The sequence below is a fragment of the Gymnoscopelus microlampas genome (assembly GCF_963454915.1).
Source record: "Gymnoscopelus microlampas genome assembly, contig: SCAFFOLD_52, whole genome shotgun sequence".
NCBI classification, from domain to species: domain Eukaryota; kingdom Metazoa; phylum Chordata; class Actinopteri; order Myctophiformes; family Myctophidae; genus Gymnoscopelus; species Gymnoscopelus microlampas.
The window spans coordinates 304,189-316,930 of record NW_028155753.1 but is presented as its reverse complement, the minus strand read 5'-3'; the positions used below and the strand labels follow the sequence as shown (position 1 = coordinate 316,930).

The window sequence follows — 12,742 nt, the reverse complement described above, 5'->3', positions numbered from 1 at the left end:
ACCCCTTACCACCCAGCTGGTAATGGGGGGGTGGAGAGGTTTAATCAAACACTGTTAAACATGTTGCGCTCTCTAGATACTGATCGCCAAGGCAGATGGAATGAACACTTACCTGAGTTAGTACACGCTTATAACAATACTGAACATGGTGCGACAGGTTATGCGCCTGCGTACTTAATGTTTGGTCGCCACCTGAGGCGTCCGGTAGATGTAGCATTAGGAGTACCGTTGTCACAAAATCGAATGGGAGTGGGAGATTGGGTGCAAGATCACCAGAAACGAATGGCCACAGCGTATAGGACAGCCGAGAAAAAAATGGTGCATATAGCAGGACAGCGTAAACAGGTCTATGACCGCCGAGCCGGTATGCCACCATTGTTACCTGGAGAGAGGGTGTGGGTACGAAACCGGAACCGACAGGGACAAGGTAAACTGGGCCCATGGTGGGACCCAGAACCTTTTGTGGTATTGGAGAGGGTGGGGGATGCGGGCCTAGTATACAGGATCCGACCTGAAAAAGGAGGGCGAGATAGAACGATCCATAGGAATGCATTAAAAGTGTGTATAGCCCCCAGGTCACCGATGGAGAGCCCCGAACCTGCCCCAGTAGCCGAACCGGTGGGACCAATATGGCCGCCTTATGTAGGGTTTTTCCCCGGTCCTAGGGAACCTGAAGGTCCGCGGCGCTCTGGAAGAGCGAACCAAGGACAGCCACCTGAGAGGTACGGGCATGACGTTTAGAACCAGTTGCCAGGGACTGCCAACGAAAAAGTAGGGGGGAATGTGACAAGGGTGAAATGAGGGGTTCTTAAAACTTTTGTAATTTGTTTTTATTGGTGCTTAATGTGTATAATTGCCTCATTTAACCCCACCATCTTATTATTTTTGTACCAATTATTATTACGCACTGTATTGTTTATAATTGTTTTCCCCATGATCCCCTGGTCACATGTATTGAGAGACATTGAGTGGCAGAGCGGCAGTCACGCGGTCACGCCCAAGGCCACGGTCATGGCCAATGTCCCCAGACAGACTGTCACCACGGACAAATGAAAGAAGAGGGAGGTGTGGTTTGGCAGGTACAAAAGCGGAGGCGGGACCGTTTGAAAGAGAGAACAGAGCACCCAAGTGACAGAGGCGTCAGTGAGGAGAAGGACAGCAGAGGGGAAGGTTGTGCCGAGACACGGAGTAGAGGAGTGCATAGATGAAGTAGACATACCAGCCACCTAGGAGTTGGAAGCCGAGGTGTGCCTACATTCAAAGGAGAAACCAAGAGGAGAAAGCGATCGAACCGAAGGGGAGGAAGAGGCGAGTGAGAGGCGAGTGAGACCAGACCATATGAGAGACGAGTGAGACCAGACCATATAAGGAGCGCTGAGACTGGAAAGTGGCGATAACGTTGCATACGCAACCAACTCAGCGCCAGGTGTAAAAACCTGGCTGGCGAGTGAGTATTCGAACAAGCAACGTTGAATCCCTGTATAACCACTGCCTGAGACAACGCAAATGTATCGTGTAAATGCACAGTGAACTGGTCTAGATCTCTATAATTGCAGGCGGAGAGAAAGAAGAGAGAAGACGAAGACGACTGGCCTCAAACCCTTTCCCATCTTACCCCCATATATGGACATGCAGCATTACCCCTGAACAAACCGTGTTGAGTATCTTGAAGCACTTTATTGGCACAGCACTTTACTTGAAAAGTATTTGTTGCACAGAAACCCCCCATGCTAAGGAACCCTTGTGATTAAGCCCCGCGTAATTTGCACAACTTTATAATTTATTTTATAGTTGTTGTGTAGATTAATTGTGTTTTGTATGTTTATATAGGTTTTATTAGTATAGTGTTTATTTGATTGTTTTTAAGGCACAGAAGCCAATGTATTAGGGACCCAATAAATATGACTTACCTTTTTTGATACACTGTATTCGTGTCCAGTTTCTTAAAGGGATATTCTCATGCCAGTGTTGTATTCTCAAAACCAAAAGTATTGAAACTTACCAGTTAACCTCGAACCTGTGAAAGCCTGAAGAAGAAGTTAAAGTGTATTCAAAGGGGACTTCCCTCTATAACAAAAGTGGCGTAGTCGACAAACAATTAGTTCAGATAGGACTCACAGTAATTACGCACCCAGCACTTTATTGTGCATTTATATTTTATTGTTGTGAGTTTTATTCTGGATTATTTATTAAAGGAGAAGAGTGCAATAGTACAAACAAATTGCAAGTCAAATGTGATACAATTTCGGCCCTGTTCACATAAGTATGAAATTCACAGATGATAAACTATACATGCGTTAATTTGAGGATCATATTTTGAGTTATGAACAACCCATATAGATTATTATTATTATTATTATTACCCTTATTATTATTATTATTATTATTATTATTATCATCATCATCATTATTATTATTATTATTATTATTATTACCCTTATTTATTTTTTAATAATGAATACATGTTGTGTCTGTTCAGGTTTGATAAGCTGGTTTATGTTGGAATCAATGACAAAGACAAGCAGTCCCAGCTTCAGGTTCTGAAGGCCATCGCCAGAAAGTAGGGACCCCCCCGACACACACACACACACACACACACACACACACACACACACACACACACACACACACACACACACACACACACACACACACACACACACACACACACATTATTTTATAACATTGTGTTGCAGATTAAACATTTTCATAGATTTCATAGATAACTTCATAGACTTCATAGACTGTGACCATTTAGGAAGCTGGATGTACATTTGACCACTGTCTGGAAGAGGCATTCCTTACCAAGGTGTTAAAGTGCCAACGTCTTAAGGATGTCATTATACAGCTTGGTTACAAGCTTATGTAAACTGATTGTGTTCATATTTATCGCTGAATTAGTTTTGGTTTCAGGAATGACCAATAAGCATAGAGCTGATAAGGCATTGGCTACATTGTGTGTGTGTGTGTGTGTGTGTGTGTGTGTGTGTGTGTGTGTGTGTACGCGCGCACATCAGGTTCCAGTGTGATGCCAGTGTCAACCTGGAGGAGGTGGTGAGTCGTCCACCTGACGGGGGCGGACCTCTACCCCCTCTGCTCTGACGCCATGGTCAACAGAAAGATCTCCTCCATCATCAACGGTAACCATCACCATGACGACCACTTAAACAATTCAAATCACCACCGTTTACCTCCTTTTACCTTCCATCACCATCAACCATTATCTCACACTAAATGTAATGCCTCAACACCTACATTCAAGTGCTTATCAGGGTGGGGGGGTCCCTAGTTCAAATATGATTAATGTGGGGGTCACGGCCTGAAAAGGTTGAGAACCTCTTGTTTTATTGAATCTTGTTTACTTGATACACTCATTTGTTTTAGCTCTTTCTCATTTGATTTTCCTATGTGTCTCATCTGTTTAAGAAAGTAGGAAGCTGATATATTGTACTTTTACCTCAGCGCTTGTTAGCGCCTCTTTAGCGCCTCTTAGTTGCTTGTTTTAGAAGAGAATACACTTCAGTGGAGCTTACTATGAAAGTCTGCTCGGCTTGTGTGTCTGTCTGTCTGTCTGTGTGCAGTGCACTGCCTGGGTGCGGCCGACAGAGGGCGCCAGAGTGCAGCTACAGTCAAAACACACACACACACACACACACACACACACACACACACACACACACACACACACACACACACACACACACACACACACACACACACACACAGAGTCCGTAAATACACAATATTTTCGAGCTGCGTTCGCTTCCAGCGTTCGTGCGTCTTACTTGTGATTAGTAGTTTTCTTGTCTACCTATGTTGAATGCACTTATTTGTCGCTTTGGATAAAAGTGTCTGCTAAATGACTGTAATGTAATGTAATGTAATGTAACCATTGCTTTAGACCACCGATTACCCATGTGGTCAATTTTTCAGTGAAAGGTAGAGTAAGTGATTTACTTTGGTTAAAATAAGTGTTAAATAGCTCTATATTGTGATAGTACTCATTGCTATATATTGTTTGTTCAGTAACAGTGTTAAATAGCTCTATATTGTGATAGTACTCATTGCTATAGAGTGTTTGTTCAGTAAAAGGAGTCTCCATGTCTCTCCAGCTCTTAATTAAACAGAAAATACATTTTAAGTGCTCTCTCCTTATTGGCTTAAATGTTGTCACCTACCTGAAAATGTACTATATTGTGTTTACTAAAGAGCTGGAGAGACCCCTGTGACTGAAACGCTCTGTAGCAACGATTACTATCACAATATACTATTTTAACCTTTTAACAAAAACGAAAAACTTTACCAAAAAATATCACTTACCCTACCTTGAAGTATATTGTGTGTGTGTGTGTGTGTGTGTGTGTGTGTGTGTGTGTGTGTGTGTGTGTGTGTGTGTGTGTGTGTGTGTGTGTGTGTGTGTGTGTGTGTGTGTGTGTGTGTGTCTATCCTTCGTGTATCTCCAGAGCCGTCCGACCGATCCACTTCAAACTCTGTCTGTCTGTCTCAGGTATGGACACAGAAGAGTCTCCTGTGGTTCTGACCGGAGAGGACTTTGACAGAGCAGTGCAGCAGTGTAAACCATCTCTCTCTGACCAGGAGCTTCTCCGATACCAACACCTGCACCTTAACCTGACCGCCAAGTAACACCTGACCAACACCTGCACCTTAACCTGACCGCAAAGTAACACCTGACCAACACCTGCACCGTAACCTGACCGCAAAGTAACACCTGACCAACACCTGCACCTTAACCTGACCGCCAAGTAACACCTGACCAACACCTGCACCTTAACCTGACCGGCAAGTAACACCTGACCAACACCTGCACCTCAACCTGACCACACAGTAACACCTGACCAACACCTGCACCTTAACTTGACCGCAAAGTAACACCTGACCAACACCTGCACCATAACCTGACCGCACTGTAACACCTGACCAACACCTGACCGCAAAGTAACACCTGACCGTAACCTGACCGCAAAGTAACACCTGACCAACACCTGCACCTTAACCTGACCGCCAAGTAACACCTGACCAACACCTGCACCTTAACCTGACCGCCAAGTAACACCTGACCAAAACCTGCACCTTAACCTGACCGCCAAGTAACACCTGACCAACACCTGCACCTCAACCTGACCGCACAGTAACACCTGACCAACACCTGCACCTTAACCTGACCGCAAAGTAACACCTGACCAACACCTGCACCATAACCTGACCGTACTGCAACACCTGACCGCAAAGTAACACCTGAGTTTCTGAGTTTATTAGGATCCCCATTAGCTGGTGCATAACAACAGCTAATCTTCCTGGGGTCCACAAATAACATAAAACATGACATTTGACAGTACATTACAGGACAATGATACAAATAGTGTACAGCGTCAATTTTCCTTCAAACAGTGACTTTCATTTCAACCATCACATACAGTTTATTTTCTAATTCCCCATTTCCTTGGAAAGAAAAATTAAAATAAACAATAGTACTAATCATTTTACAGGTGTCTCCCTTCACTTCTTATAAAGTAAAAATAAACAAGAACAAATACAATCCTAATCATAGCTGTGAAAGGATGTGTGTGTGTCTGTGTTAGCAAAAGTGCCATATTCCTGCATGTGTTTAAAATTAAAATACATTTAAAAAAACCTATATGAATGGGTATGCTGCTGTATGTTTACCATAACCTGTCTGCTGCTTGTGTAATTATAATCTTTGAGCTTCTAGATGCCTCTTCAATCGTTTTTTTGAAGCTTGCTTTAGTTTTTTCTTTAGAAATCTGATCTGGCAGTGTGTTCCATGCAGCCATGGCTCTATACAGCACTGTGCTCTTCATAGACTCTGTTTTGGCTTTAGGGATTTGATAGCAACCTCTTGTGACATGTCTCGTCTTATGTGTATGGATTTTAGAGCTAGGTGTAAGTTGCTTATATAGACAGGTTGGATGTTTCAGCTCATTTATGTTTCTCAAAAATACAAGGAGTGATACCATCAGCCTCTCCGTGACTAATGTCCAGGAGAGCTTGATATGCATTTTGTTTACATTATGCCTTGGTGTACACCTAAGTGCAAGGCGAGCTGCTCTGTTTTGAACCAGTTGCAGCTTTCCCAGGTCCCTCTTATTAGCCCCTGACCAAATCATTGAGCAGTAGTCCAGTTGTGAAAGGACTAGAGTCTCAATGACTTGTTTGGTCAGTTTCGGTGGTAAAAACACTGAGCACCTCTTGATGACAGATATATTCCTCCCCATCTTAGCCACCACTGTATCTATGTGTCTCGTCCATGATAAGTTGTTCACTAGGATGAGTCCCAGGAGCTTTGTTTCCTCCACCTGCTCAACCTCTACATTATTCATCGTCAGATTCACCTGCGGTTTAGACCTTAGTACGTAATTTGTGCCAAATACAATACTTTAAGTTTTTTGAATGTTGAGCACCAATTTGTTTCTGGTCACCCATTCCATTACTGTTTTCAGTTCTTTGTTCAGAATCTCAGTTATCTCACCAATTGTGGGAGCCTGAGTATATATTGTCGTGTCATCAGAGTACATGGAGACTTGTGCTTTTTCAAGGGCTAGTGGAAAATCATTTGTAAAGATTGAAAAGAGTAGAGGTCCTAGTGACCTTCCTTGTGGAATTCCACTCTCAACACATCTAGCACTCGAGATACTGCCATTAAAGTATACACTCTGGATTCTGTTATATAGATAACTTTATAGCCATGATATTGCCTTTGGGGCAAAACCATAGCACTCCAATTTGTCGAGTAAGATTCTATGGTCTATCAAATCAAAGGCAGCACTATAGTCTAATAGTACTGCTCCCACCATTTTCTTCGCATCAATCTCTTTCATCCATTGATCTGTCATTTGTGTCAGTGCTGTGGCTGTTGAGTGACCTTCTCTATACGCGTGTTGATACTCACTCATCAGACTGTTAACAGAAAAATAGCATTGTATTTGATTGAATATACATTTTTCTAGTAATTTGTTTAGAACTGGTGACAGGCTTATTGGTCTGCTGTTAGAGCCAGTGAAGGCATTCTTTGCATTTTTAGGGAGTGGAATGACTTTGGCTACTTTCCAGATGTGCGGGCATGTACCTTCCAGACTCATGTTAAAAATATGACAGATGGGTGCAGCAATGAGCTTGGCTACATTCTTTAATAGCTGACCGTCTAAGTTATCAATACCTGGTGGTTTATCATTATTGATTGCCAACAATAACTTTTCCACCTCTTCTGTCCTAACTTTACCCAGCTCAAAGGTGCAATTTTTATTTTTCATAATACGTTCTCTAATATTAACATAGGACGACTCGCAGCTAGATTTTGGCATTCCCTGCCTTAGCTTCTCCACTTTATCGATGAAATAATTATTAAAATAATTGGCAATATCTAGTGGTCTAGTGATGTATGCCCCCTCTGATTCAATAAAGGATGGTGTTGAGTTGTTTTTCCTACCCATGATGTTATTGAAGGTGCCCCAGAGCTTTTTTCCATCATGCTTTATATCGTTTATCTTAATCTCATAATACATTTTATTTTTTTTCCTGTTCAGTTTTGTCACCTCATTCCTTATTTTGCAATATAGTTGCCACTCAGAATGATTGCCAGAATTTATTGCTGCCCTTTTCGTTCTGTCTCTATCAGCCATACATTTCTTTAGCTCCTCGTCAATCCAAACCTGACCCTGCCAGATGGGGCGGTATTGAGTAACCAGGTTCCCTGTGGAGCAAGCTTCTTGGATCTGGTAGCGTCAGGTTACGTCAATCCATGGTGCCTTTACTGTTTTAACGGTTAACTTCTTAACAGGTGCATGTTTATCCATTACTGGTAACAACAATTTCATGAAAACATCCAGTGCCACATTTGGGTCACTCTCTTTAAAAACATTAGACCAACATACTCCCTTAACATCATCCACATATGAACCTGACCAACACCTGACTGCAAAGTAACACCTGCACCACAGCTCCCAGTGCTCTAGAACAGTGTGGTTGTACTGGTCAGCTGCCAGTGCTCTAGACCAGTGTGGTTGTACTGGTCAGCTCCCAGAGCTCTAGAACAGTGTGGTTGTACTGGTCAGCTCCCAGAGCTCTAGAACAGTGTGGTTGTACTGGTCAGCTCCCAGAGCTCTAGAACAGTGTGGTTGTACTGGTCAGCTCCCAGAGCTCTAGAACAGTGTGGTTGTACCAAAGCTCTGCCTCATTACTAAAGAGGTCAAGGCTTCTGAAAAGTCACTGAGTACATTTTTTAAATAATTATGAAGTGTAAATCTGCTCTAATGTTTAGTGCACAATATGTCCTAAAATGTAATTTAATAAATTCAGCATAAATTACTTGTTTTACGTGTGTTGTTTGTGTAATTGTTTTATAAGTAGTTAACAGTAGTAGTGTTACTAGTGTAACACCTTGTGCCACTTCAATGTTTAAAAAAACTTGAGTGACAGAAGACCACTCATGATGGCACTCAAAAGTGTTCAGAAATATGCAATTATTTGACCGTTCATTTCATATTACATAATGACATATATTAAATCTCATGAATGTAATATCTCTGTATATCAAACTTTATTTTTCAGGGTGTCACAGCCATCCTGGACTCTGCCAGTAACGACCTCCTAATAAACATAAACAATAACCAGCCTCCCAGACCAGGGGTCATCAACATGTCCGTACATGGATAAACATGTCCGTGGCACTATTTTATTTTTATTTATTTTTTTACGAAAATGATTGTCTATAATTTCTCTGTCTAACCCTTAAAAAAATGTGTTTGAATAATGTTGGTGACTCATAAAGTCGGAATGACATGCTCAATATGTTGTAGGATATCTCTGGTATTATACATGATACCTACCACGTACGTTGTATGCGAGTTAAGTCAAGGGTATATGATTGACCACAGTGGAAAATAGCAAAAACATGGCATGTCATCATGTTGAGAAGGAGCACCAAGGCAAAGGAGGGCAGAACTGGACAAGTAAAGCTAATTTACGTCAGTTGAGAGAAAGTGTTTCAAAGTGTCCAATAATAACAATAACTAAATTATAACATTCAACAATCATAATCCATGGAAACCCTTGATCCACAGCCTCACCATCAGACCTCCTCCTCACCTCTGATCAAAGTTATTCACCTTTGCATCAACCTATTGTGACACTGCATTCCTTTAGATCCTGTCATGTCCTTCATGAATCACTCATCATGTACATAATTATCTGTTTTGACTCAAGTGTTTTTCCATTGTTCCATCGGCATACTTTCTCATAAACATAGACTAGGCCTACTTTACCTGTTCACCTTAATGGAAACCACAACTATTGAAGCTACGTTGACAAACACAAAAATAGTTTAGCTGGAACGTCCTGTCTCCTCCTGTCCTCATGTAATACTGTCTTCTGAAACGCCATCTGTCTATATACTGTAATAACCATATGAAGTGTAATACGCACCCACTCATCTTTGCAGCTAAGTGTCCCTTTTGCTCCTGCAATGTAAGATGGAAGAATGGAGGCACTGTCTGTACTGATAAGACCCAATTATTGTAATCCCAAACATGGCATAGACTTGGACCATGATGCCACATTGAATGCTTGTATCAGGACTGCCACCTGCCAGTATACAGTGGATAACTTCCTAGTCTCCAGGTTTTCTAGCTAAGCACTCTAACATACCAATGTTGGGCATGCCATTATAGGCTAAAAATAAAAGAGAATTGCTGATCTACAAGCTCACAACATATGTGATGTGTTTTTTTTATTTTTTATAAGTGGCTGGTTTTCAAATGTGTAGTGCAGTGGAATGGAGTAGACACTATGGTACATCAAGAGTCTATTAGTCCTACTGTAGGCTATATATTTAGGACTAGGCCTATGTGTTTCTGGTAATATTCACTTGTTTTGCGTGTCCGTAGCAAAAATAAAATATTGATGGAAATGTCCATCACTTGTAAGCTGGCATGGTGATGACTCCTGTCCCAGATTCCAATGAATAAATATATGACACCATCTTAATGAGAAGGGACGGGACTGATCATTGCTCATATACTTAGAAAAATAACTACACAGCAAATAACCCAAGCTTGACTGACCGTATTGATGTCATACGGATGTTTTACTCCATTGTATGTGAACACCCCAGACACACACTTAATAACGTCACACACACACACACACACACACACACACACACACACACACACACACACACACACACACACACACACACACACACACACACACACACACACACACACACACATTTTGTCATTTCCTGGACCAAGGAAGAGTTAGTGTATGGATTGGCTTTCCTTCATGTTCCTTCCCCACACTTATCTCTGTTTCATATTGTTTTAGTGTCCTGTGAACCATGCTCTCACATTTATATTTATTTTATTCCGCAGGTTGTTCTTACTGAACTTTGAACTACGGTCAATAAATGAATCAGGCCAATTCAGCTTTGACATTTAACTGTAATTCAAGTGTCTCTTGTTTAGTTAAAATGATTTGGACAGTCACTGACCACATGGTAATGAATGGACAGTCACTGACCACATGGTAATGAATGGACAGTCACTGACCACATGATAATGAATGGACAGACAGACACTGACCACATAGTAATGAATGGAAATGTTCAAGTTACAACCATCCTTTAGGTTGTATTTGGCCATTGTGTGTGAGGGTTATTGGAAAACAACCTTATGCAATGAGTTGATATCCGTATTGATTATACGGTTGTGTAAATGCAATACAAATAAAATTAACATGATTTGATCAAGTCTAGTTGGAAATGTGGGAACCCTTAGATGTGCGTGATAAACCATGACATTTTCCCTACAGTATGTCTGATATTACAGAATCTCTGCAACTGAGATATGGTTTATATAATTGAAAGTCTGGTGCCTTTAATAATGCTGTAAAAAAGAAAAAAGGTCAAAATGGAAGCTGATTGTCAGGGGGTCAGTGAAGCAGACTAGTTGGATCATTTTAACCACTTTATCCATATTTTATACTTTGATTATGCAAAAATAGTAGAAGTGCTATGAGCTTGTATATCTGCTATTTTTTGAACAATCTCGAAAATATGTGCAAATCTAAATATTTCAATCTTTTTTTTTTTTTTTTTTTTTTACATATTTTGAACTCAAATCTTTGCTTCTGGGGGTTCCTTCCTGGCACAACATATTTTCAGGTGGGGGTCCGTGGCCAAATATAATCAATTTGGGGGTCCTTGGCCAGAAAAGGTTTGAGAACCACTGCTATACGAAAGTGAAAGTCAGACTCGATAAACGTCAGCGCACTTAGCCTGGGTCGTGGGTGCAGAGTTATCCCTGAAACATGACTGTCATATCATGACAGCCATGGCGCAACTTGTTCCTGTTTTTTATGTCTTCATTTACAACCCGTACATCTACATAAACGTTCACATTTCAAATATAAAGTGTTGACCCCACGGCCATGGATTTAATAAGTTAAAACGCCTGGGTCTAAGTACCCGTATCTTCAGTATTGTTCAATAAAAAGCATTTCAATCCGATCGGCGGTCATTTTTTTTCATAAAGTGATAATGTATCAGAGTGCAGTACACCTTCCAACCGATAGGCATAGTTGAAAGCATATGGAGAAAATGCTGAGAAAATGAGCACCGATCGGAATCGGATTAAAATGCTTTTTATTTAACAATACAGAAAAGACGGGTACTTAGACCCAGGCGTTTTAATGTGTAATATCCGTGGCCGTAGAGTCAGCACGTTTATGTAGATGTACGGGTTTTAAATGGAGAAATTTCAAAAACCAGGAAAAAGTTGCGCCATGACGCTTGTGACAGACGAGCCTCATGTGAACCATGGCTAGGTGCAGAGTTAACCTCGCGTCATCAGCGTTCCACCTCAGGCCAGCCGTGCAGTCGCTGCAGACAAGGAAGCGGAGTTTCCGGATATTTGCAGAGGATTGGTGTCGCCACGAAACCTCGAGAAAAAGCAGCAGAGCTCTTTCACTCATAGTTCGGGTTTGAGTTGGGTTAATAGCTCTGAGTTGGGTTAATAGCTCTGGGTTGGGTTAATAGCTCTGAGTTGGGTTAATAGCGAGCCAATTGTTCGGGGAGAAGTCGAGAGAATGAGCAAAGCAGAGAGAGCGGCTTTAAAAGGTGGGGAGGGCACGCCACCAACCGCCGACAAGAAGAAAGACTACGACTACATTTTAAAGCTGCTCCTCATAGGTGACGTTGGTAAGTAGAAAGTAGTCTACACGTCATTATCCAGAATGCCCCGTTTCACAACTTTCCAAATGTATAAAATGTATAACAATCTTTTGAAAATAGCAGATCTACAAGCTCAATGCGACGCATTGTGAGCTTGTAGATCGGCTATTTTCAAATCACCGAAATGTATATATAGGTCTGAAGTGGTTAATGTATGTTTTGTGATAATAATCAGAATCTACAAAGTAAATAGTATCTAAAGTTTTCAAATAATTGTAGTGGAGTAAAAGTCTTACAATATTTGCTTCTGAGAGTGGAGTAGAAGTAAAAGTATTGAAAATTGGAAATACTCCAGTATAGTAAAAGTACCTCATAAAGTACAGTACTTAAGTAAAAGTACTGTAGTTACTTTACACCGCGGTGCTGTATCACCGGCATCGCATAATTTATGCTCAATTATTATCAAACATCAGATGTTACAGCTAGAGATGCACCGATTGAAAAATCCTTGGCCGATACCGATTGCTGATATCA

At 41.3% G+C, this 12,742-nt stretch overlaps 1 protein-coding gene and 1 long non-coding RNA gene across 4 annotated transcripts in view; one reads left to right on the top strand and one right to left on the bottom strand.

The window, feature by feature from the left end:
• Nucleotides 1-4,512: 4,512 nt before the first annotated feature.
• On the bottom strand, nucleotides 4,513-8,327 carry LOC311041291. 2 transcript variants are annotated; one of them, XR_014600388.1, is made up of 3 exons: nucleotides 7,966-8,327; nucleotides 4,975-5,208; nucleotides 4,513-4,916 (listed from the first exon to the last, which is right to left on the bottom strand). It is a non-coding gene; the product is annotated as an uncharacterized lncRNA (long non-coding RNA). The 2 variants fall into 2 exon arrangements; XR_014600389.1 differs by having other exon boundaries at nucleotides 4,513-4,834.
• A 3,639-nt stretch (nucleotides 8,328-11,966) lies between these two features.
• Nucleotides 11,967-12,742, top strand: part of LOC311041289 (ras-related protein Rab-35-like) — a 105,135-nt gene continuing 104,359 nt past the window's right edge. For both annotated transcript variants that reach the window (XM_084086194.1, XM_084086193.1), the window contains exon 1: nucleotides 11,967-12,235. In XM_084086194.1, the coding sequence (XP_083942320.1) occupies nucleotides 12,124-12,235 (112 nt within the window). In that variant the 5' untranslated portion in view covers nucleotides 11,967-12,123. The remainder of the gene's footprint in view (nucleotides 12,236-12,742) is intronic.